This window comes from Tinamus guttatus, unplaced genomic scaffold (genome assembly GCF_059628265.1).
Source record: "Tinamus guttatus ecotype Peru unplaced genomic scaffold, ASM5962826v1 Tinamus_guttatus_pri_ptg000314l, whole genome shotgun sequence".
Classification (NCBI taxonomy): domain Eukaryota; kingdom Metazoa; phylum Chordata; class Aves; order Tinamiformes; family Tinamidae; genus Tinamus; species Tinamus guttatus.
The window spans coordinates 9,351,805-9,378,594 of NW_028288848.1; the positions used below are offsets into that span (position 1 = coordinate 9,351,805).

At 36.6% G+C, this 26,790-nt stretch overlaps 1 protein-coding gene across 3 annotated transcripts in view; it reads right to left on the bottom strand.

The window, feature by feature from the left end:
• Window positions 1-1,724: 1,724 nt before the first annotated feature.
• TBC1D12 (TBC1 domain family member 12) overlaps window positions 1,725-26,790 on the bottom strand; it is a 39,644-nt gene continuing 14,578 nt past the window's right edge. Inside the window, exons 2-14 of one of the 3 annotated variants that reach the window (XM_088528729.1) lie at window positions 26,312-26,435; window positions 19,399-19,455; window positions 14,564-14,679; window positions 12,102-12,184; window positions 10,840-10,957; window positions 10,375-10,481; window positions 9,623-9,703; window positions 7,250-7,344; window positions 6,454-6,525; window positions 4,565-4,693; window positions 4,118-4,227; window positions 2,616-2,874; window positions 1,725-1,805 (exon numbers count right to left, since the gene is read on the bottom strand). In XM_088528729.1, the coding sequence (XP_088384855.1) occupies window positions 1,737-1,805; window positions 2,616-2,874; window positions 4,118-4,227; window positions 4,565-4,693; window positions 6,454-6,525; window positions 7,250-7,344; window positions 9,623-9,703; window positions 10,375-10,481; window positions 10,840-10,957; window positions 12,102-12,184; window positions 14,564-14,679; window positions 19,399-19,455; window positions 26,312-26,435 (1,420 nt within the window). In that variant the 3' untranslated portion in view covers window positions 1,725-1,736. Of the gene's footprint in view, window positions 1,806-2,615; window positions 2,875-4,117; window positions 4,228-4,564; window positions 4,694-6,453; window positions 6,526-7,249; window positions 7,345-9,622; window positions 9,704-10,374; window positions 10,482-10,839; window positions 10,958-12,101; window positions 12,202-14,563; window positions 14,680-19,398; window positions 19,456-26,311; window positions 26,436-26,790 lie in introns of those variants that run through there. The other 2 variants (XM_088528730.1, XM_088528731.1) reach the window with 2 other exon arrangements.

The window sequence follows — 26,790 nt, forward strand, 5'->3', positions numbered from 1 at the left end:
GCCCGGGCAGGCGCCGCGCACACCCGGGCCAGCTTGTGGAAGGACACAGAGATGCATTTCCTGCAGGCAAACGCTCTCCGCCCGAAGAACCACACACCGCTTCTATTATGAGTTTTATTTACACAGGAATTGTTACTAGTGGTCGTAAAGGAAGGTTTGATCCTTGTATGTACAGATATATACAGAGATTTATACTTGAAAAGTAAGAAAACTGTACAAGTTAACACAAAAATATAAGACAAATTGAATCCAATTAAAGTAGTGAATACATAAGTTAAGAAAAATTTGACATTTAAAGTTCAAATTGTAATGTTATGAGTAATATATATGTAGTTTTGAAACCAGATAGCAATGTAAGTTACATCACACTAGCTTAAATCTTTACCCCAAGTTATTCAGACTCTGCTTTTAAACACCAGACAACTGAGAATCTCCTGCACTTAAAAAGAGGCAATGATAATTGACTTGATTACTACAGAGGGAGCAGTTACAAAAACCCACATGTAAGGAATTTATTTACATTACATATTAGCAAAAAGGGACCAAGAGAGTGCAAGTGTTCCTCACCTGCAGTGCTATCCATTTTAAATTTCCAACCTCTACTACTGAAAGTTGTACAGTGCCTTTTTTTAGAATAAATATTGAGAATATCTGCTGTGACATGTACTGTACAACATTTCTCACAGTTAAAAGTTGGTAAAGAATTAAGTATGACAATACTATATGCTTTCTGGATTTCAGTATTGCACACTAATAAAAGATAATTAAAATTCTATTCCACATTGAATTTTTCTGAAGTGTATAAGGTGGATGCTCCTTTGCCAATACAAAGCCTGCAGATAGCTTTTATCAATCTCTAGTGTTTACCATTACCTATACATATACCTCTTACTTGAGAATGGCTTAGTGAAGTAAAACGTTTGGTGGCAGAACCCGTTCACAAAATACCCACTCCACTTTTAATAAGCTGCACAACTAATACACCAAAACAAAGGCTTAACACCATTCAGTTTGAAAGCTGTACACACTGAGAATAGCCCTGATCTTACTCCTTTTTAAATTAAAAAACACAAACTTTTTTTTTTGCTCTAACATGTTAGGGCACAATACTTCTGCATTTCCTGAGTTAATTACATTTGCCCAGAATGAAGCTGTAAATTAGAAACAAGCAAATTACAGTACTCCTTCCCAGATCTTCCCACCTTGCACATAACTATACCAAACAACCTTATTTGGTCCTCAATACTTCTAAATGGTTAATTTTGGAGGTAATATTTGTACCAAAGCATTTAGTCTGGATAGCAGTTTTGGGGCCTTAACATTAGCATTTTCCTCACCTTCTCCCCCCCGCCCCCACCAAAAAAAAAGTGCCTTTGTGGTATTTGTAAAAAAGTTATGCCTTTTTTTTTTTTTTTTTTTTTTTTAAGTACCAACAGAAGTTATTACAAATGTTTATTGCATTGAGCTGATTTTTAAAGTATTAAATATGAACTCCCCACTTCTGTTTCATAAGCTTTAGTATGCCGTGTGGAACAAATCTTCACACAGAAAAAGCTAATACTGGCAAAAGGCTCAAGATTTCATCAGTTCATTACTTCACTGAGAGCTATGCTAGCTCTCTCATTTCTTACACTCTTTTCTACAGTGGCTTTCCATATAGAAGTAATACAAACTCCTTTTTCATCAAGCGGTTCCCCGTGTTTTCAAATTGACCTAATGTGTAGACATTACGATGATTAGCTTTTCAGTGCTGGGCTATGGTTCTTGTCCCCTTCCTTGTTGTCCTTCATTAGTGAGGCAAACACCTGGAAATGTAAATTATTTAATGAATATAAACAAGCTAATCTAATAGAAAAGGCCAATATTAAGTCACAGTTTCAGCACAGAGACTAATTTCTGAAATGAGACACTAGAGAGGAAGAGTCAGTTAACACTAACTGTTATCAAATCCTATTAGGAAAATCCTTCCTTTATCTTAGCAAATACAGCAATGCAGAATTGATTTCAGGAATAACTGGAGATAGAGAGGCAGACCAGTCCCAAGTACTCCCTCACTTGCTATCCATTCTTCACAACTCAGTTTGCATTAGGAGCTGAGCCAAAGGCAAATCTGACTTCTGCCCAACAAGACTATATCTTGGTAGGAGTTTCTTTTGCAACAACTCTAGTCCTTTGCTATACAGATATTTCTCATCAGAATTTAGATAATTTCAGTAATGGGATAGAGGTGGGAAAAAAGTATGTCAAAAGCCATAAAACTGCATGGACAGAAATTTTATTCAAATGGGTATTGAGAACTCACTTTAGACTCTGCATTTTTGTTCAGTTTCTGGCAGAATTTGGTTTAAAGTGTTCATCTGTCTTGATCTGCACTAGGAACTAGAAATCAGTAATACCAATTCCTTTGGTATTCCTTACCAAATAAGCCAGTTTCAGGGGCAGTTCTGTTTACAAAAAAGCAACCATCTCAATATGAGCTTCTGGTGCATCTCATGCCAGAGGTTAGACCCTGAATACAGCATCTATCCTCACTTTAAAGTCTGACATGCAGCCTAAAGTAGTCATTAAGAGAAGCATCCCATTTAGTGTTCTGAGATTCATAATCAAAAACTCACCTGTGCCCATTTCTTGTTACTATTCTGCATCTGAATAGCTGCAATACAGGTAAAAAGCTTTTCTGATGTAATGTCTTCTGGAAGTTTTGTTAAAAACTGTGCTATATGAATGAAGTCCATCTGTAGAAGAATATCTTCATACAATCGAAGGATTCCTAATCCTGTCCTAAATAAAAATTCTTCCCCATCTCTACAGAAAACATCCCAGACGCGACAGGCCAGATCAAGTGGTAGTGACTTGCTATAGAGTGTAAAAATCCTACAATTAAGGAGAAAAAAAGTGTAATTTTAGCATATTTAAGAAACATGAAATTATCCTCTCCTTTAAATCTAAATTACATTAGCAGATGACAAGTTCTCTCAAGCTTGTCCCCCCCACCCTTAATTTGAAGATCATAGAACCATTATGGTTAGAAAAGGCCTTCAAGATACACAAATCCCCAGCTCTTCAAATCATAACCCCATAAACGTATAATGCTATAGGAAATTCTCCAATTAAAAACAAAGATGCTCAGAAGTTACAAGCATCTTTATATTCAAGTACGATACAATTTACAAGCGCTTATAGAAAGACAAAAACTGTGATATTTAGACTACACAGTAGGCAGAATTTTCAAATACTTTACACAACAGCACTACTTCTGCAACAAATACACCTCTTCATATTCTCTTTAAACAATTAGGGCTCTATCACTCATGAGGTTAATACTGCTACTGTGTGCCTTGCTCTTGCTGAAACTTGCTATCTGATAAGCTGAATCATGTAGAAGTGCTTCATTCCCAAGCAATGGGATGATCTAGCACATTTATTATTTAGTTCTATGCAACTCAATTTGCTCTATTAAAAATATTCAGCCCATACAGCCATCCTGTAACACACACAGATGTGTGCATGCACATATATTTGCACGGACTGTGCATACATGCACTTCTGAGGGAACATTCAGTATTTGTAAGCCCTGCATGCACTTAAAGGGTGTTTGCATTAGTGGTACACAGTTTGGTACTGCTTTAGATGATCCAATAATTTATAATGTTTATCTTATTTCCAAGTTTACTCCTTCTTGAATCAATAACTGTATTTCATTTAGTCTTTACTTCATATGTTTTCCAGAGCTTCCTCTTACATTTTTCAGTAAGATATTGTTCATTTCATCAAATCCCTTATGATCAGTCATAAAACTGCACTTGTTTCTTCACATTACAAATAAATGACTATTACTTATAATGATCTAAAGAAGTCTTCCATGCCTCACTTCTGCCTGAGTATATGCTTCCTTTAACCCCAGCTCAGAATCTTTGAATCCTGCCAGAGGAACTGCAGGTGTATAAAGCAGGCCACAGAAGTTTCACAAGACCTAGAAAGCTCAGGTACACATGCACCAGGTATGTTTTAGTTTGTCTAATCTTCTATTTTCATTGTTGAAAAATCCATAGCAAAAATGGGAATAGTTTCAACAAATATAAGTTTGGTTATACTATACTACGTTCTCTGAACTCACCAGTCTATCAAATATATGTCTGGAGTAAGACTGTATGATTTGAAGTGAAGAAACAATTTAGGAAGGTTTTCTTCAAAGAATACTTCAAAGGCTGCAAAGTATTTCAGCATCTGTGGAGATTAATAAAATACCTTATAAGCAGTCTGAAAAAGAATGGAGTTACAGAAGAGCATAAAACCAATCGAGGGTTGAGGTTCTCAACACAGCATGATGCAACCTTTTACATAAGCGCCATGATGAAAAGTCAAAATAGTGGAATGCGTTCAATGGATTAGTATCTAATCTATAGATGAAGTGCTTTCAATCTTGTCACCACAGGTTAAAGTTCTCCATTATACAAAGGAATAAAAAGGAAGGAAATCACTGAACTCAAATATGCTTTCAGGACAAAAGATGAACATCTTTTGTTAAAGTTCAAGTGTCAAAACCAGAAAACTATGTGCATACCATGCTGTGATCCACTCGGAAAAAGGCCAGCTGGCATGGCTTGTTTAGAAGGTTAGCAAAGGCAATGAAAGCATCTGCCTCTTCCAGATTGAGAATGAGCACAGCAGCAATGAAGGACATCCCTTGTACCTTCAATGGGGGAAAAGCATCAGGCAAACATAGGTAAGTAGGTTCAGTAATTTGTACATCATTGAAGCACAAATACTTAGTCAGCAATATAGCAAATACTATTATATAACATTTCCCAATGAACACAAAACAGCATGGATATCTTTTATGCATGCAGTCATTTAAGAAATCAAGTGTCTCTTCAAATACAAGTTTTAGATGCTTGATGAAAATTCTGGGAGGTCTTATAATTACAAGTCCTTGGGGACTTGGAACGCAAGAAAGTTAAAACCACACAGGCTGAACACAGAGCTCACAGGAAACAGAACTTGGCCTTAACTTTATTGTTAAGATATGGGAAAAACAGACATGGAGAAAGTCACATATGGGACAGTTTAGACCCAGACAAATATGTTGGAATTGAGACAAAACTTTCACAACAGTCAATGCAGATCTTCCCAGTTGCCAAACACTATTTGTTCATACACATAAAACTAGTTTAAGTGGTAGCTACAATGCAAGTTTTACACCTTTCCACAATCACATTATCAGCAACTTCAGTGTCCCATGAAATAACATTGCTCTTGCAGTTATTAACTGATGATCTGAATACTTATTATTCTAAAACATGATTCCACTAATTTGATCTGTAATGATGATTATTTTGCTCTTTTTAGGTACTTATGCTGTCAGTTCCTCACTAAAAGAACGCACACAATACTTCAACAAATAAGGAAGAAAGCATTAATGTGTATCAAAAACAACCCATCAGCTTAGCATTTTTGGGGGACGAAGGGGTGCAGAAATATTATCTTTAACATCAAGCTGACATTAAGAAAAACATAAAATCAGAAATATAGGCTAGCTGAAATTGTTCCATCATCTATTTCTACTGAAAAGAGAGGCCTGCTCATGGAAAAAAATACTTATTTCCTTTTAAAACTCCACCCTGGGAACAAGCAGCCTCATAACTTACAGAGTTTGTTATCTCTCTGAAGGGGTATGGGAATGAGTCCAAACATGAGGTCACAGATAAGCAAATTCAGAATGAGTAAAACATTTAAAAATGAAAAGCCAACTAGATATGATGCAGTCCTAAACATGTCTGACTTGAAGAAACACCCTGGGATATTTAATGCTTTGTCTTATAGACACATCTTTTAAAACTCTTCAAGTACTTTAGCCTAGAAGTGATTCAAAAGATTCTGAAAGGTATTCCTAGCTTCACAAGGAACAAAAAAATCCAGCATCCAGTTACTATTTAATTGCTCCTGTCAGCTGACACCATTAAGATGTTACACGTTTAGGTTTTTACTGTACAGTCTTATCTCCACCGAACTCAGATGAGCTGATTAACCTTTGCTATCAAAACAATATCCAATATAGAGTGTGCCTGGATTCTAAGATGTGAAGTAAGTGAAGCAGAGTCACTAAGGTTTAGCAGCAGTTGGAGCAATGCTAGCCTGGACCAGGGCAAGAGCTTAACTGGAAGCCTGCTGGCAGGTCTATAGATAATCTGGATCCACAAGGCCTTATGAACACATCAGTTCAAAAAAATGTCCACAGCAAGCCAGAAAGTGTACTTTGTATTAAAACTCAGCAAGTTTTCAGTTAGCTATATTTAAGAGCTACCATCATTGCAGCCACTATACAATAAGTGACGTTAACTTTTTGATCTTTGAGCAGCATAAAGTTTATAGAACCTAGTTCTACAGTATACTCTGATATATGGCATTTAAGCATCTGTGCCATGCTACAGGTATTTTATCATAAATACTTACATATCCCACATCCGGTCTGTAACATGTATATGCTCCTAAAACACTATGCAGGAGGTCATGATAGGGACCACCCTAATGCAAGGGGAGGAAAAAGGGAGGGGAAAAAAAAGAACTTTTCAAAACTGCTGCATAAATTTAGATAGGTATTAACCAGCAAAAGATGCAGAAGTAATAGTGAACTACTGCTCTGTTCACACCCTGAAAAATACCTTTTTACTGTAAGCACTACCTTTTATGCTGCTAAGATGTTAAAGGAAAAGTAACAGAGCAATAACTCGATATTAAATAATTCTCTGGAAATCAGTATAAAATAGAAACTGAAGATATCTGGTGCAGGGTTGTTTTTTCTCCTTTAAGAGTTGCTGGATGTTTTAACTTTTCATAACAGAAGTCATTACATTACAGTAATACGAGATATATATGCATGTGCACATGTTGTAGGGCACATTTCATTTCAGGAATTCACATATATTAAGACTTCTGCAGAAGTAGTAAGAATATTCTCATATTAAATGCAAGTAACTTCATAAACATTAATAGGAACTGCATACATGTTTTTTTCCAGAAGAAAAAGCATCATCTCTCATTTACAACTGTCCAAAAAGCAAAACAACTTTGTCATAGTAAGCATCAAAAACAAACAGCCATTTGTTGTTGTATGTGGAAACCAACTAATTTTAGTCATTTAGTTTAATAAACTGCTTCTAAAAAGTATTTGGCATATGGCGAGCCACATTTGCCTGTTTAATGATTCAGAAGTTTAAAGTTGTCATAACTCAAGTCATGAAATTCTCACCTTCTGGAAAATATACAGGGATGGAAATGTGCGTGATATGTCCAGCTTAATTAGCTCCAGGCTGGCCTCACGATCAGCAACAGATGCACCTGCATCTGCAAGCAGAAACACCACTGATAGGTAATCCCACAGACTTCAGAATAAGTCTGCCGTAGGCATAAAGAAACTAAGGAAAAAGGTTACTTAGTTCTTCTAAAATGTATTTCTACACTGCTATAGTTTAAAAGCTACATTAAATACTGCCTACTGATACCTACTGTACATCACTCACTGCATGAAGTGAGGGATTAATCAGTAATTACTGCTTTCATCCACTCTTTCTCGTCAAGTCATACATACATCTTTACATCATTCAGACTTAGAACAGGTTACCCTTTACATCTGCATAACGCTTTACCAAAGCCCATACTGCTACAGGGCTTTGGAGCAAAGACTTTACATCCCAAGCACTCCAAGTGCTTAAACTAGAGGAGCCAAAAGCTATCCAGGAACTGAAAGGTTGCAGGATTTGATGAACAGGCTCAGAAGGACCAGCTACACTGAAGCCTACAAAGCAGTATTTTTTTACAGCCCTCCTAAAGCTAAGAGATAGACACAGGAAGAGTCAGGAGGAACTGGAACTACCACAGGCCATACTAGAAAAGCTTGTTGAGAAAAAGAAGGCAAATTACAGAGAAACAAAGTACACAATTTAAAATGAAAAGTCCAAGAACTGCTGCTTAATGTCCCACTTTTCTTTCAAAGACTAAGATATGACCAGAACCAAGTTTTTTTTTGTAGCATCCATTTAATCACAATGAGGTTCAAGGAAGATGGAAAGCTACAGAGCACAAGAAACTCTAGATTTATGCAAGAAATTTAGTCCAGTGAATGAGAACAGTCACTGCAGGTTTTCTGAGCAGGTCTAACACATAGCATTTTTGACCAACCAAAATCTTCACTCCAAGGCATAAAAAAATAAAGATTAAGCATAGAAAGTATCTGCTAAACAAAAGTATTAAAGACAGCCTAAGAGAAAAATAACTCAGATCTACTCAAATATGCTAAAGACAGCAGAAGCAATTCATTTTTCAGACTTTGCTGCCAAAGACTCCTAATAAAAACAGTAGGCTGGCTTACTCTTTTTAGGAAATTATGTTTCCTAAAATATCTGACACAACCAGAACATTGCTTCCTCCCATTCATTCTCATCCAGAGCTACCATCACCTTTCTGAAATGACCAAACTCCTTAACCTTCCCCCACTGTCTCCTCCCCTGCACCAAAAAGAAAAAGAACACCCCCCTCTCCACTACACACACAAACCAAAGGACATTCCAAATGTATTTTCCAAGGCTAAGCAGAGAGTCACGTAAATGCACAAGCTTTTACAGTGTCTTAGATGAGTTTCAGACAAGTCACAGATGCAGCCTAAGAAAGACTCAAATAATTTACTGTCAGAGAGGACAGTAAATCAGGACTGACTATAAGGGAAAGCAAACAAAAGTACTTCTTGCGTGACAACGATAATTTTTTTTTCCTCAAGAGAGACTAACTCAAGAAACAGTTCTTGGCAGCCGGTACTGACAGTCACATAAGACAGTACCATAAGAAAACAACCGAACAAAAAAGCATTAACAGCACAAAAAGTTAGTATTGGTGACAAGGATATATCCACTATTAAAAGCACATTATTAATGTTATTTTTAGCTGAAAGGACACCAACAGGGGACAATATACCAGTGATAAAATTCCATCATGCATACACTTCCACATTAGGCATAGAATTAAGTGTGGTAAATCTCCATTTAATTAATTTAGGTGGAAAGGGGGTCAGGGATTCAAAATACATAATGAATCACATGTTCTTCACCTTTCAGTTCCACAACCAAAAATCAAAAATAACTTTTTTCCTTTCCCAACATTGTGGAAGAAATATTTCTGCACGAAGTGATCTTTATGTCAGCATACAAATCATTTAAGCAGGGCTAAGCACCTAGATCTTTTTTTTTCTTCTTCTTGTTCTTTTTGATCTTTTCTTCATTTCTAATCTGGCTAATTTGGCAGCTCATTTAAAGCAGTTTTGGTCATTTATTTTCTTTTTACCTAATCTATATTTCATTATCTAATTTTCAAGTTAGTGTAGGGCTGGAACTTCAGAAGAAAAACACTGATTTGAAAATGAATCAGTACATACAATACTTTAACGTATCTTTATTGATACAGACGATCTTGTTGAGCTTCTCACTCACTGACTTGTTATAAGGAGGAAATCATCCATATGACTTTGAACAAATATTCCTATCACTGCATTACAGACGAACAAAAGATTTTGTGGAGTTGCAAAAACAAGAGTAGGATAATAAGACGACATCTAGGATCCGGAAGACTTTACCTTCTGCGTCATTCTCTGAACTTGTCTCACTGAAGCTTTTCCATCGTTCCTTAGCCCTAGATAAGAAGATTTCATAGAGTTCTGCCAAAAAATAGGAAGAGATAGGTAACAGAAGCACCCCTCAACATTAGAAGCACATGAAGTATACGTTTGGCTTTGTTGCTGTTGCTGGGTTTCATTTTACATTTGGACAGGAATATATTATAAGATTACCACTAACTACTAGACTAACAATACACAGTTTGGTACTTCACACTATATTATACTTTCTTCTGGAGTGAAAATTCAAATCACAAGACGAAAATAAAGAATTAAATGTTGACAATCTTGTCTTAAGTCGTTTGCATTTATATTCTTTTCTGAATAGGTTAGAGGAAACTTCTAGCTCATCAGAATCATTAGTTGCGAAATATTAAAGTAATCACTTCACCTCTTCCAAATCACAGTTAAAACTCTCAATTTTTAATCAAAGCTTTTCTTCTGAACAACATTTAAACTCTAATAAAAATGAAATGGTTTACAAGTAGATTGAACCCTATTTCCATAATCTATTCTATATCTATTTCACTGTTAAAAAATACCTCTTTGACCCTCTAACGCAAAGCACAAAATAAGACAAAAACCCCAAAACCTCAAAAACTCCTGTTTCCCTGACCGTGAAATACAGTTATTTAAAAAGCAAGTATGCCCTAATGATTTTTTTTAAATGACCGTCTTAATTTTGCATGAAAATATTATCTGTTAAAGCATACCAGGAGTGATATTCAATTCATTCCCAACCGCGAGACTCCAAACCTTCCCACGTACACTTGGAGGTAACCCCTGCCACCACAGTTCTCGAACTCTTCGGGTAGCACGCCTAAGGTGCAGAAAAAAAAAAACAAAAAAAGAAGCAAGCTAAAAAAAATCCAAATCTCATTCTCTGAATACATTAAGCAACTTAAAAGCAAGATAACATTTTCCAAATCAAAATTCAGGAATCTCTGGTTATGCTAAAATCCTCTGGCAGAGGAAGACCTGGCACCCATACACACAAAAACAATTAAAATAAAAATAAAAGATCAAAAAAAATCATGTTGCTTTAATGTATTATATTACAGCAACAGACTTCTTGACAGAAGAAAATGAAAAAGGCAAGCAAGGTATGTGGCTCTTCTGTTTGCAGAAGAGAAATACATGCCATATGTACCTCATTTACATAACAGAACTTCACTTACATGCCTTCCCAGTTAGGTAGTATTTCATTAACCCAAATCACCATAGCACTAGCAATATTCTCTTCTTGCTTGAAACGCTCTCTCATTATTTTTTTCCTTTTATGTGCTTCTTTAATTTCTGTTAAATATAACACACAAAATCCTGTGTTACTGTATCTAGCAGTTGAATTATTTATCTGATAAATTATCACCTGAAAGATCAAGGTTAAATCACAGTTGAGAGAGCTATTTTCTGTTGACTGCAGGCAAATACCGAATCAATTCTGCAGAAAACCAAAGTTTAAAAAAAAAAAAAAAAAAAAAAAAGGGGAAAACGGTGGTTATTGCATGCCCTACTTTGAAAAGGGATAGATATGCCCTGTTTGTATTTTGCTTCAATGGTCAAATAGAGAGTTAGTCGCCAGTGGGTAGACCTACTTGGTAAGAAAATACTGAGTTAGTCCACTCTCTAAAAACACAAATTTGTAATATTACACATGCACTTTGCACTGCTCTTAAGTATAATATTTAACTCAATTCTTCTTATAAGAGAAACATATAATGCTTCAAATAAAAGCATTCAAGCAATGTGTTCTGCTATCTTAAAAATTTGGAGCTTTAAATGCTAGAATAAGATCAGTTCTTTCAGCTACCAATAGATCAATTTATCAGAAACTGGAACTTAAGAGTGAGCATAGACTATTAAAACAGATCATTCCCTGAATACTAGAAGTGCAACAGACCCTTATAGAAGTCCTTATAAGTCACATTTTAACAAACTAGTCAAAGACTGACACAGTATAAAACGCTACAGCTGTGTCTAATTAAAGACTAGAACTAGTGGGAGTAGGGAAGTTTGCATAGGTACAGATGGCCAGGAAAAATATTCCACTGTCTTCATGTTGAACTTTATTACAATTTCCTAGGGAAAAGAAGAATCTTTAAGCAGTCAACTTTACTATACTTCCAGCAGCAGCTGCAGCAAGTCCACTAAGGAAAAAGTCTGAGCATTTTGAATGTTTCCAGCTGATCACATTACACAAGTTTAATAAAAAGAAAACTAAGTTTGCATTTAAAATATACATAAGTTAAACTGACTTCTGAATCTAATTACAGTCATAGAAACAGCAAAGAAACAACCCAATGATGGAGTTCTGGTTTTATACTGTGTGCATCATATGCTAGTGAGCTGTAAATATCAAGCAAGGTTATCTTTAACATAAAGACTAGATAAGTCAAAATTATTTTTAAGAAGTTATAGTGATTTTTGGTAGTTAACGTACCTCGTTTTTTTGCCTCTGCCACCATTTCATCATATTCTTGTCTGTGGCGTAAAGCCTCCTCCACAGATTTGGCAGGAAGATTTCTGAAAACAAGTTGTTCCTGAATTCAATACACAAATGATATCCTGAACCATTTCAAAATAGGTTTTTACTTAGTCCTCTCCAAGATAAGCTCTAGAGACATAACATTACAGGTCTTTCTGTAACAGTGATAGAAAACTGCCTTTTTTTTTTTTTTTTTTTTTAATAGAACTAGCCAATATTGCTTCAGTTAATTTGTTCTCCTATGGTTTCTCTCTAAAGCAGGAGAGGTACAAGAAACTAGAACTCTGTCCAAAAAAGCCAAGTCCCCATACACACACACGGAAGACACACATATTGGCACATGCAAGATCTCCCAAAATTCTAATTATCCTTTCAATTTATGTGTACAGAAAGCAGAAGATTTTGCTCACACTCAGTCCCTAGTCTCTGAAATTACTAAATTTATTGAATATCTGTAATGACATCTGTGGTTACCCAGAACTTTCTATATCATTAAAAAAACAACACTATAGATATGATATTTCAGAGTTTCAGTTATGAGACCCAGTATATTACCAGGGTCATCTCTACAGGCCACAAGCAACTTTCACTTCCATGCACATCTGCACCTATAAAGGGTATCTACTGAAGCAAAAACAGTTATCAAGATTTGTTAGAAAAGTTACCTGAACTACAAGACTAACTTTACTAAATCAGCCTCGAGGGCAAGAGGTGAGAACTGTGAAATAAAAACCATAGTCTTCAAAGAGTCTCTAGAAAAACCCTTCATAAAGTAAGAATTTCTATCAAAATTATTGTCTTTGATATATTACAGAAACCAGGCTCAACAAAGTGAGACATGCCATTTATTTCTTCCAATACAGTGCCACCACACTTAGGCATATCCATACTTAAATCATTAAATATTCCAGCATATCTATGCCTCATTTCTCTTATGAAATTTATGACTGCATATTTTCCATTTTCCATTTAAATTGCCAAAAGAGAAGATAGTTTATTCAAGAAGGATAGACCCAGTTTATGTCTAGAGCTGAAAGTAAGGAAGTTCGTTTTTTTCTTCTTCTCTATAACCTACGTGTCAAACACACACTTTCTTTTATCCCAGTGTACTCACTCCAAAACAAAACAGTACCACAACTTTGGGTCTCAGCCTCTTACCCAAACTCCAGCCTACTTTGATTCAAAATAAATATAAGAGTTTTTGTAGTTTTGATATGCAAGAAAAATGAAGTTCCCCATCTCCTTTTATGCAAGTAGAAAAGATAATTTTCTTAATCTATTTCTGTCAGAATGAGACTGGAATTTATTTTCAAAGATCATATGATACAGCAACACATTATGCACTTAGGATGGTGCTCCAATCTGCAACAAGTGGCAGTGTCGCATTTTTTAAAAGCCTATTTCTGGTAAATTTGATTTTTCAAATTGAAAAAATTTGAAAGAATAGGGTAGTATCAGCAAGGCAGTTAACTCCATATCTTACTGTCAACCACAGTAAGGGAAACAACACATTTATGAAGTCTTATAGCAGCCTGTATGTCCCTCCCTTCAAGACAGCTGTTTTAGCACTGAATAAGCTAGAGAATCTCTAAGGAATATTCTGTTTTTCATGTTCTCATTGAAATTCAGAGCAAATGCTTAATAGTGTAATCCAAATTTTCTCAAGGTGCAATCCAAAAGCGTTGGCTCTACTTGCTTTCCACATAAGCATATGTTCCTAGCCAGGAGGATCTCCTCTTTCCTTCAAATTACTGAAGGCAAGAGTAATAAAAATACAGACCAAAAATTACAGAATTGCAGAATATCTGGAGTTTCAAGGGACCTCTAGAGATTAGCTAGCCCTTTTAAGCCAAGGAAACAGTTTCACTGAATTCATCATCTTGGACCCAACAGATCATTTAATTGTAGTTGTCAGATACCGTCTGATCACAAATGCTGACTGTTCAATTTTATATTTTTGGTGTTTTAAAAGCAATTCCACCCACTCCCTGCCACTACTTACCTACTACTTAAAATGTCTCTTCTGGTAGAACACTCTCCAGCTTTGCTTATGGAACAACTGTTAGTCTTGGGACTTCCCTACTGGTCTAGGAAATTAAAGTTTTCAGAACTGGGGAAAGAGAGGGGAGTGCACACTCAGGCGGCAGGGAAAGCACAGGGAAGAAATCCAAAAAAGTTTTCAAAAAATTCTCCTGATTAAGAGTGCCTGTGACACTGTCATAGGGCAGGCCTCAGTAAATGATTTTATTATATAGACTAAGTAGTTGTAAACCCTTCTGGAGGTATTTGTTTAGACTATCACATTGGATAGAATAATCAAATGTTACTTTTGAAGAAGAAACCTGAAGATTAGCTCATCATAAGCATAATCCAACAATTAACTGTCCTCTCCTACTCCACAGTAGGATTATACTTACGCTGGTCGATCCTCCAGAATTAGAGCAGTAGTCGAAAGTGGTTCAAATTCTATATTTTTACGCCTTGTTGATGAGGGTGGAGGTTTACACATTCTTCCTGTCCGCGCTTCATATTCCTAAACAAGATTGACAAAAATTAAACATAAACTTTCAGCTTCTCTTCTAATCAGAGAACATATATATTTTAAAAGTATTTTAAAAGTGCTAGAGAAATCATTTAAGATGGCATGGAACTAACATTTCAAGTTAAAGTTACTTATAGCAAGACAATACAGCTTTTCAGGACTAAGTAAAGATGAATGAGAAAGTAGCTTCATGCATCAGCTTAATCTTTTATCCATTCCAGTTCAACATTAACACCGAGCACTCAAAGATCAGTTACATTTATAAAATCTGCATAAGTATACTTCTAATATTAATTATGAGCAATTATATTTGAGTAATTACCTGTGATGGTGGGGGTGCACTAATCATGCTTTCTTTCCATGTGTTCACGCTTGATGACTTCAGTAAGGCCATCAAACCTTTATCATCTAGCATACATATCCTGTACTGAGTGCCTGCATATGTATACATTTATTATTACCAATCTCTTTTGCCTCATTTGTTTCTCACATGCAGTCTGTTTGGAAAGGAACACTTAAGAGCTCTCAATACAGAGACAATACCGGGGAAGAAATACCATTCCTTTTTCCATTGAGTAACCCAATAAAACAGAAATATGAGAATGTCTTTAGGAAAAAGGCTGGCCAGAGCCAGATGAAAACCTCAGATATTAAGTGTTCTCTTATTCAGGCTCTGTCTACTGCCAACTTGCTGGAAAATGCATTCTTGCAGTTTAGCAACTTTTGAAAGGTTATATGTGAGAATATATTCAACTTATTTGCAATCCCAATTCATTCGAGGCTTGTCTTTACACATGAAGACTAAATACTACTTTCCTGCAATATTCTTTCACATACTAGAATTCAAAAACAGTATCTTAACAGCTGAAAAGTCATCTTTAAGAGAGCAAATTCAAGGTACTTTAATAACATACTTCCAATGTTCCAAAATCTCTGTTCTTAAGCAGAGCCAAACCCGCTCTAACTCATAATTGCTAAAAGAAAAGTCTTGTTTCTTCCCTATCTGCAGAAAAAGCACAAACATGCACCTTGTAAAGAAAATGTGCAAGAGCGGTAGTGGCATGTGCTATCATCATTAATACACATTCACACAAACTAATTCTTCATAAACGCAATGATTTGAGAGTTAGTCAACTGTTCAGAAATATACAGAACTTAGTTTATTTAAGTGTCCTAGCCAAGAACAATAGGCAAGGCAAATCTCCTAGTACATATTCCTCTCCTGAATGATAATTTATCCAAGTTACTTTGAAAACAAAACACATCCAGCATCATTTAACACAATATGGGGTTTTGTTGCAATTTACAGCAGCATAAAAATCCAAAGGCCCTAAATCCATTGAGTATATACACACATTTAAAGCCTAAAGTTATTCCATCCCACCAAAAACCTTAGATATAGATGCATCTCCTACACACTTCATTCTTCAGTCTACCCTAGTGCTATCTCAGTTAGGAAAATGTCCTGCAACAGCTCCCACAGATCAGTTATCTGGCCTCCAGTACTGAAAAACAGGCCCACATCAGAGCACAGTAGCGATGGCATCTAACATCAAGCGGAGGTTTGGAGTGACTTTACACTTTTCCAGCACTTTGCAACAGAAGTCACAAATCAACCTCATTCAGGAGTCAGAAATGAGAAAGTGCAGATGACACCCAGCCTTTTCAACATGCCTACCACCCAATTTGCATGCAAATAAATAAAAAGTACCAAAAGGAGGATGTTAGAACTGACATCACTCACTTTAGTACAAGCAACACATCTGCATGGCACTGATGCCTCTGACTATCATGTATTATAAGAACTAATACACTACTTCTAAAGCAATGAGGAAAAGAGTTCTTCGTAGGGGTTTCTATGAAAGGCTGAACTGTGAATGACTGAACAGCATTTTTGGAAATAGGCAGACTTTACAGGCAGTTCCTTCCTCACCTGTTGCCCTCTGCCAAGAAACAATAAAGCATACGTGCAAGGAAAGAGCGGAGCCTATTAGCAATACCAGAAAGAGTCAAAGAAAGGACCAAAACCGCTCCAAGTTCAGAAACTGTCCTGGCTGCATATTTTCCCAAGACGCCATGTATTGTATCATGGCTTACCTAAAGGAAATGATTCTTGCCCAAGAAGTCTGTTTTCTAAAATTTATTTGAAGCCATCCAGCATGCAAAGAACCCACCAGTTTGGTCAACTAAAACGCACATTAATGTCTGGTACCTCTCCCCACACATTTGTGTTACTGTGTTCAGCAACTCCAATAACCTTACCATGCTTTTGATATAGAATCAATTCTCAACACCAGATGAAAGCTTGAGCTGACACAGAATTTAATTTTACAAGAGGCAAGATAATACTCTTTCTTTAAAGAAAATTCCATTTAAGGCACATGACAACAGCTGAAGTTGCAGGGAACATCCCAGCAGATAAAACAGCCTCCAGCTTGGACTGCAGACTCCAAGACCCATTCAATAGCTGAGTTTTGACTTGTCTGTTGAGGTGAAGTAAGTTTCAAAAGTCAGCAAAGTCCACTACACATCCAAATACAGGAAAGAAATTAACCTCAGCTTAAACCAATAGACTTTATCTGTAATCACTCATGTTTGACAGATCACTTCCTCACATGTAGAGTCAAGAGGTCACAGGCAGTTCCAGTGATGCACACACTGCTGTTCTGAGCATCATTACGTAAAATTAGGAATTATGGTGGCTACTCTTACCATACAGAACTTGAATCTTCCTTTAAGCGTTCATTACCAGCTATCAACCTCTATTTCTACCAACACAGAGGCAAAAGACTAGAGGTTTTTATAACACCCCAGAATCAAGCGTCTCTTCCTGCCTCCAAAGGACGGGGTGCGCCAGCCAGACCAGTCGCAGCCGGTTCGGATATAGCCCACAGCGCTGGACTCCATCCGCTGTGGAAGCCGCGCAGGAAGGCCGCAGAGCTGCCCGCAGCTCTGCCGTGTGTCCTGCCCACAGCTCCTTCCAACAGGACCCGGGCAAACCCGCACGGAGGGAAAGATGCTGCTTCCCCTGACTCCAGTGGGGCAAGGCTCACTGGTCAGATAAGGTATTTCTCTAGATGTGGAAATAATGGTTCAAATTTTGAAGACAAACTTTAATCTTCAGTGTCAATAACTCATACTGCTTTAAAGGAAAAGCAGTACATTTCACAACACTAATAATAAATAATAAAATGAACATGCATCTTGCTGGGTTAAGTTTTGATTTAACCTGGACCAAACCACAAAAGCTGAATTCCTAGAATGGAGTGACATGCATCCTTGAATCACAGACACTGCCAAGGGACTGACAAGTGCCAACTATACCTATTAAAATTACAGACTCAATAATATTTTAAGTATACTAGAAAAAATGGACAATGTTAGGCAACACCATGAACTAACTTATTTTATTTTGCTAAAGTAGATATCAAACAATATTAACAATCTAAACAGCGCACTGATCCCTTGTTCTACTGTTTCTTTTAACATGGTTCAACTCTCCACAAAATCCTGACACTACGACAAGTTTATTCCACCAGTTGCAAGTTTTGCTGAGGAAACAACTTGGTGAATATTTAGGTGAATATTCTGCTGAAGTTTTTAAAACTTTTCCCGTCTAAAGTAAAAAGTGCTTATAGCAAAAAGACTTTACTGAAAAATTCTGGACGTCAAAAACTACATGTCTGCTCAAAAGGCCACCAAGACAGACACAAAGTAACATGTAATATAGGAAGAGGGGAACTTTTCCCTAATAATGTGATATAGGAAGGGGAAAATACTAATCTTAGAACAGTAGGAAAGAACAAGTCCTAAGTATTAAACCCCAAACAGACTCTGAGGAAGTTCCTAGGTGAATCTCCCAGCTTTCCAAGGAACATTAGCCACTTGCAGTTGCTGACTTCTCCCTTCAACTGGCTCTCCCACAAGGGGTGCAAGTTTCATGTCTTGTTGCTTACAAAAAAGCATGAAGCCACTGGCTCCTTGATCCAACACAAAAGAGAAGAGTGATCATACCAAGTAACATGAACAACAGGCATCATTTCAACAGCTACTTATACTCCTTTATTTCACAAAAGGAGAGTAAGTTCTAACAAGATGATAGAGTTGCTCTACTCCTGTTTAATCACCAAGGATGGACATTATTCAAAATTCAAAAGAACAAGCACACACAACCAGTTTCAGAAGTGTACAAGCTACAGCATAAGGGAAGTATAATTGCATATAACATGGAAGTTAATAGTTACACTTCACTAGGTTTCCAATTTCATATTTAAATAGTGTGATTAAAAGCATCTGGAGCTCTGAAGCACCAACATTAACAGCTTATGCGACCTGGTAATAGGGAATAAAAGATTCCAAAATATCAATTTTCCAGACCAACACAGTGTTCAAAAACACTATCAATTTTAGCATTTTAACAATTTTTACCAGGGGCACAGCAAAAATGGGTAGAACTTGACAGGAATTTACTTCGTCTCCTGCTATTCAAGAACAACCAATATTAATAAACAACGCTACCACTTTTCAAGTTGTTAGTGAGATTCATGTGCAAGGTTATTTCTTTTTTGAACTAATGGTATCTAATGAGTTGATAGTTAGTGCCATAAAATATTCATGCTACTATGAAAATGTGATGTTCTATTTTTAATGAGTGCTATACAGTCCCATGCATGGCATTGAATGCAACTAGAAAAATATTAAATTCCATACCCCTGTGCTTAACAGACTGAGAGCAGATATTGACGCAAGACTGCCAGAACTGTCATCCTAATGAGAAAAACAGAAGCAAAACCTTAGTAATTGAAGAAAGAGACCATTAAAATATAGCAGCATGCAAAATAATTTAAATTTACATGAAGAATACTTATACTCTATGTTTGAAATATGCAGCTGTTTCTCCTTCATCAGCCCCCAAACTAATAAAAACGAAACTTCATACTTGTGCAACTTAGGCATAGATTCCTATCGGATTATTTCTCCATTTCTATTGAAGCTTTACATTTTCTAAATACCTGCATCCAACGGTAGACCTCCTCCTCCTCCATCATAGCACCTTTGGCAAGTGAATGTCAGATTATGCTCACCAGAATGTCCTTCTCTAGCTCACACCAAGCAAAACAGTTACATGTATTACACTAACACTACCTTGGCAGGTACACTGTTAGTGGGAAAGAACAAAACATGATCTATATACAGACATTCCCAAGGTTTTGTTTTCTCTGAAAATTAGTGAACATCCCGCTTTCCTTCAACTCGTTGCAGACTGCATTTCAGTCCCAACTGTATTACCACCCATAAACTAGTTAGCTTTTATCTTGAAAATAAGGAAAACACACACACACACACACTCTACAAGACAGAACTTGGAAAACATTGGCAGGAAGACAAACACTAACATTCATGTGGAGCTGGTAAGAACTAAGATATATTAATAAGTATTTGAATTATTCACTTAAAAATGACAGATATACCCAATCTCTACATAGACCCTTATTTTCTAGGGCAAAATTCAAGGTTAAGAAGGCTGGCAAAGAAAAAGCCATTTTAAACATTACACTAGAGATTTTTAATGCACATGAAAGGAAAGAGAAAATAAAAGTCCTTTATTACGATTTTCATATTATTTCTGAGCACATCTATAAACATCTTGTACCATACGTTTCCAAAGTGGAAAAATGTATGTTAAATTCCTCCCTTGTTATACTATTTTCTCATTTGTACAGCAGTACAGCTTGAGGAAGCTGATAAACTACCTTTAAATTTAGTATCAACATGATCTTATAGTTCAGAGAAAAAAGGGGTGGGGGGGAAAAAACACCACACACACACAGAGTACATGAAAAGCAGCATTATTACCACCTAGAAGGCAACCTTCTTGCTGCATCAATTCCAGAAGAACTAGATTCAGCCCTCCTGAACAGATTCTTCTGTTACACCACAATATTTTAGGTCCCATATACAAAGAAAGGGGTATTTTTTCCCACTGCGGTCCTAGCAGTTTCATTACCATTTTAGAGACAAGACAATTTTAGAGACAACAGCAAAAACCTGAAGTGTTGGGAAATGTCTTTGATATAGTTTGAAGCAAAACATTTTCATTCTACCTGTGGCATAACATTTTACTGACAGACACAGTTCTGCAGATTCCAGCTTCCACAGGAAAGACTTTAGAAATTCATAAAGGACCTGACAGCTACCACATCTGCAAAAAGTGAAACTACATAGCCTTCCCAATGTTTCTAGTAAATAAGCTATTATTCAAATGCTACATGCCCCTTGCAAGACCTACTACTCATACATGCCTGTCGATTTCAAAGGAACATTACCAATGGGTTTTCATCCATATGTACAATACAGACAAAATCCATGTCTCTCCTTTACAGTAGGACGAGGCAAGATGAGCCAGTGTGACCTCTATCTAGGTAAGAATCTGCCCCAGTGCCACTCCTTCACAAAAAAGCTGCCAGCATTGCTTTTACCCATCTCTTCCAGCAATATTCAATGCTCAGATTTATTGACAGTCAGGTCCTACACACTTTCTAAGCATTAAGGAAGAGCATTAGACCCAGTTAAGTTGAAATCACAAAGACTTGAGGGAAAAGTTAATACTCCAAGTTGGAAGGTCCAAGCTGTATGAAAATTGATTCAAAAATGTGTCTGTTCCTCCAAAGAAGAATCTCAGGCAACTCCTGTCCCTGGGAGGCCATGGGAGTTCTGCTGATTCAGTGAATGCCATTTCACCATAAGATTTTAGACCAGAGATACACATGAGTGAAAATACTGTAAGAGTTTATTAGCCCTCAGGTATGGCATCTTAGATAAGCACATGAGTGATAATCCTGGAAGAGTTAATTAGTCTTCAGGTACAGCATCTTTTTCAAGAATGTTTTCAGGTGTTAGTTGGAAGACATGACCCAATCATCTAACCCATCTCTAACGCTTTCTATTCCATAGATGACAGCTTTTGAAAAATGTTTTTTATTCCACTTTGAAATAAGAAATTCAAAGTCACAGCAAACTTCTTGCTGCCTTTTTTTTTTTTTTTTTTGGTGTGTGGGGGGGAAGGGGCAGCAGAGGGGCAAGGAGGGAAATAGCATTTCATATTTCAGTTCTGTTAGCTCCCACTGGCAGTACTCAACACAGTAAACTCAAAAATGTTGAAATATGTATTTGTAAGGCAAAAGTGAAATATTTACCAAATTCACTTTAATTTGAGCATATTTTAGAAAAAATGTTTTCTAAAAAGCTAAAGAGATTCAAATCTGCTTTAACAAAAGCAAGAGCTAAACCCAATCTATGATCAAAGTCAGTCTTGAGTATCAGTCTTTAAAAACCTCTTTTAAGCACAAAGATGAAATGGAATTTCCATCTCAAAACAGATCTTGCACTTTAATCAATATGTACCGAAGTATTACACACAATCCTACAAAACAGTTTCAACTTTAAATGCTTCTGCATTAAAATAGCTCATTTCAGTCTGCACATAAAATTACTTAGGCTGCTGAATTTACCAGACAGCATTAATGATACCTTACTTTTTTTTTTTATAACAGCCAGCTTTATTAGTTGCAGCTGATGAAAAAAGGCACTTCCTGAAACCATCAAGTGCATTTGACATTTAAAATCTTAAGGAGTTGCTATTTTCCCTTTAAAAAGTGAAGGAAGGAAGCCCAGAGGAGGGAGATGTCCAGCAAAAGAGTTGGCCTCAACCACATCCTGCTCAGGCAGCTCCAGCTCCAGCGCGCGCCGGCAGCTGGGGGCTGCAGCTGCCGAGGACTCGCAGCCTCTGACCCAGTTTGAGCAACTAGAGCAGCCCACACTGAGCGCACCGAGCGCAGCGCAGCTGCACAGCAGCCTGGCATCCTCTGCAGGGGCCATCCCTGCGCAGCCCTCTGCCAAAGAAGAGTTGGTCTTCCTCCAAAAATGCCTAAAAGCTCCCAAAGAAATAGTATAAGGTGATATTCATTAGATTTTCTCTGAAGGCAGGACCCACTATTGTCTAAGAAGTATCTAGAGCAGCATCTCAAATTAAACACTGGACTTCTTTGTAGAGACAAATACAGCTCTGTCTAGTTGAAAGAGCAGCTGCCTGGGAGCAACAAATATTTATTTTCATTAAAATGAAATTGATGTACTGTGTCACCCTCACTAGAGCAGAGGGGTAACAAAAGGGACTGCAGGAGCAAGGATGGAAATAGGGAAATTTAAAATTCACAATACTTAATGAGGTACATCATTTACCAAATAGCAGCACTGAACACAATAGTTTAAGTTTTTCAAAAGCTGGAAGAACTCTACTGCTTCAAAAAATTTTAAACAGAGGTCTTAGTACTGATTTTTTGGTGTCTTCCTCAGGCAAGCTAAAACTTATTTTATGGTAGGAAACTTATTTCCCCAAGAATCTTGTGTTTAAACTATGTTTCACTTCTATAATATCTTCCATAGGCTACAGTTCAAGGTGTTTATACTGGATTACCAAGCAGGACTAAGACAAACCACTTCCATACAACTGTGACTGGCAGTAGCGTGGCCTAAACTGGAGGAGGAAGGCTAGTGAGCCTAATCCATAAAGGGGGAGTAACAAAAAGCACGCAAAAGTGAGGATTCTGTGCCTCTGTAATAACTCTGTACGGTGAGTTATTCAAAAGAGATATTTCAGTAAATGGAACCAAACTAAAATATTTGGATTCAGATCAAACTGACCTTGTTTTACCTGCCCTCTCCCCAGAGGGGGGAAACTAGGTAAATCCTTTTACAAGAGCCCTGAGCAGGATGTGTTAAAGTAATAACAGCATACTAATTCCAAAATATCACATAGCAAACCCAAAAATCTTTATGTTGGTTAGTTTAATCTTAACACAGAATGCAAAGTCCCTCTGACTATATGGATCTATTCATATAGTAGGATATGCATCTTTTGCTAATCTATTAACAGGTGAGCCCTTTAAAGTTTGCAGTATTGCCAGAAAACTTTGACTAGGACACCACTCTTCACCAAGACTCCTATTATTGAGTTTCATGGAATTACAGAATGGTTGAGCTTGGAAGGGACCTCTAGAGATGTCGCAATTTAGTTTTCCTGCAAAAGGGCTTCTTACAAGACCTCATCCTTTATTTGAGGGATGCTGACAATACCAGGTGCATGTGCACTCTCCAGAGCTGCCCATGGGCATCAGCATGTTCAACCATGGAGACACACACCGCACCTGTTCGGGAGCAGCAACATTTATTGCTTATGGTGAACTGCTGCCAACACGTTCAGAGGTGGCTTGTCTGCAGCTTAAGTCTGTTCTAGCTGAACTAAACTCAGAACCTCCTTCCACACAGCAGATGGGTTAGTAGCCATCACCAGCCACAGATGAGATGGAAAAAAGACAAGATTTGGTCATTTTCCTCATTCAACTTCAGATTTACAGATACAATGTGGAAGTTTGTAGAGATCTTCCATGTAGGATACAATATATTCTGTAAGAATCACAGGTAGTTGTGAATAGAAGTAGTTAGTCTTAATATTTATATCTATATCTTAAATGACTTACGATTGCAATCTTGCCTAAACTCACTTTTAGTTGAATCTCCTGCTCAGCAAGGATTTTTAGTTTGAGGACTCTAGTCAACCTTTCTAAAGTAGAGATTCATTATTGAGGATTTGTGGAAAATTGTAACACACTTGAAGTTATTCTAATCCATTGCTAGATTAGCCAATTTGAACAGTGAAGAAAAGAAACTATTCACTTCTTTAAAAAGACATATGCATGAGGAACCGTAAATTAAAAAAAAAAAATGTATGCAAGAAAACATCTCCAAACAAATTTGGAGATGTTGCATCACCTCTCCAAATTTAAGGGAAAAAATCTAATATTTTTAGATTCTGTTCAGAGTATGCAGTCAATCTGAATCCCCCTTTGATAACTGTATATCTTAGAACATGTAGTGATGTATGCCTTACCTAAATCAGAAGCTATTATTAACTAATTATAATTCACATATTACTCAGATTATAAAAATGAAAAAGTAACCCTGATTTGACAGCCAGTCCAGCACAGGGCATATAACTAATGGCTAGTACAAATTCAACAATGTTTAAAGAAACATGGAAACATGCAGTTTTAATATATTCTCTTTTCTGTCACTTTTTCTGCCACTGTTAAAAACAGGAACACTACATTTTTAAAAGGAAAATGATCAGAGACAACAGGAGAAAACAATAAAAATATTTTCACAGATTATGATTTGTCTCTGGAACAAACACTTTCATTACTAGGAAAAGGGAAGCAGATAATTTTAAGTGATGTGCATACACTCCATTCCTCAGGAGCAAAGAGACATCTGTGTTTTCACAACACAGAGCCAACAGCATTCACCAGCAAATAAACTAAGAACACTCCCGCAAAAGCATTTAAATAAAGGAAAATTGTATCTGAAAGTGTATTGAAAAAGATTAGTTTACTTCAGAGTCAGTAGCACTTGCTATAATCTCACAGAGTTTTCTTACTTTCCTACAACATTTCACTTTATGATGTGTCCCATTACATGGAAGCCCATCAAAAAGATCATTTTTTCACTTTAGTAGCTCCCAACAGGCCCCCTTTGCCGTAAAGCTCTTTCTAGACAATTGACTGAGCTCAGCTTCATCCATAGCCTTTTGCACCTAACAAATACATCAGCTAATGAGCAGCTGCAAGGAGACACAGACACAACAACTCTCAAGGGACTCAAGGACTTACACAAGGCAAACATTCCTTATGCCAGCATGTGTTTCAACTTCACAAGTTAATGATACATTAACATAGCTAAGTTCATCAGTTATTCATCTTGGAAGGCTATGCAGCTTTATTAATGATATGTTGGCACATTAAAGACATATTCTACAGAAATGAGCGTACAGACTTGATAAAGTAGCACAACTTATCAGGTGAAGAAAAACATAATTACTTTTCTATGATACATGAGTAGTAACTCCAGAAGCAATTTCAACTTAGAGCATTATAACTATTTTCAGGTGTAATTATACTTGGAATTATACCTGAAATAAGACCAAAAATCTAAATGAAATGTGATTATGTTCCATAATTCTTAGCAGTTTGTCACAAGCCAAAAAATAAGGACTTCAGGAAGATGAGTTAGCTCTAAAGAAAACAACAAACAACAAGCACACAATGGTTTTATAAGACTAGAACATAAAAGAATGGTTTAGTGCAACAAATGTTTTCTGAATGAAAGTTTAGAGAAGTATAAATATGGTTTTATTCCACAAACAGACAAGACCAAATCCAAAAATCTCAAAATTAAAGACTAAAACATCTCACAATCACTTAACCAAAGATCACATCACACCATGTTAAAATATGACAAAAATCATCTTTTTCATCCAAACTGTTTAAACACTTTTTGTACAAGTATCAACTTTTTTTCATAAGCACTGAATGTACTGAAGATTGTACTAGATAACCACACAAGCTCAAAATCCCTCTCCTTGGAAGCTTCTATTCTTTAGACAAAAGCCCAAAGAGCCCTCCCAGGCTCTCTATGGAGAGACAGAGATTCCTGCAGCAGAGATTTGTAATATCTATGCATTCACTTTCTGAAGTTTTATACCTAGAATCATGTAATGTTTACTCACCTGCTGGATTAGTTTGGAATCCTTCTGCAGATTTTCCCTGGGTGGGACTTTTCCAAACAGCTTCCAACCAGGAGCACTTTGGACAGCAGGTTTGAGTTCCTTTGTCCTTTTAGTGAAAAAGTTTCTGAAAAGAGAGAAGTGTTGCTCTGTTTGGTTTTAATTATAAGCATATAAACAGTGTTACTCCAACCTATTTACGTTTACATCAAGTGCACCACTGTAAATATTCACTGCTCAGCAAAATACATATTTTACCTAGTTCTCCCTCACTCATAAAAAGGTTAATTTGAGGTAGCATTCATTCCATGTGCTTTGATGTCAATACATTCATTCTTAGCATTCCATTTTACCTCTGACTTCTAAGCCACTTAACTGTGTTTAACATCAAAATTCATTTAATAATATCAGACACTTTCTTTAATACGTTAGTGACATTCAGCAGCTCTTAAACACTTTTGTTTGGCATTTATTTTAGTATA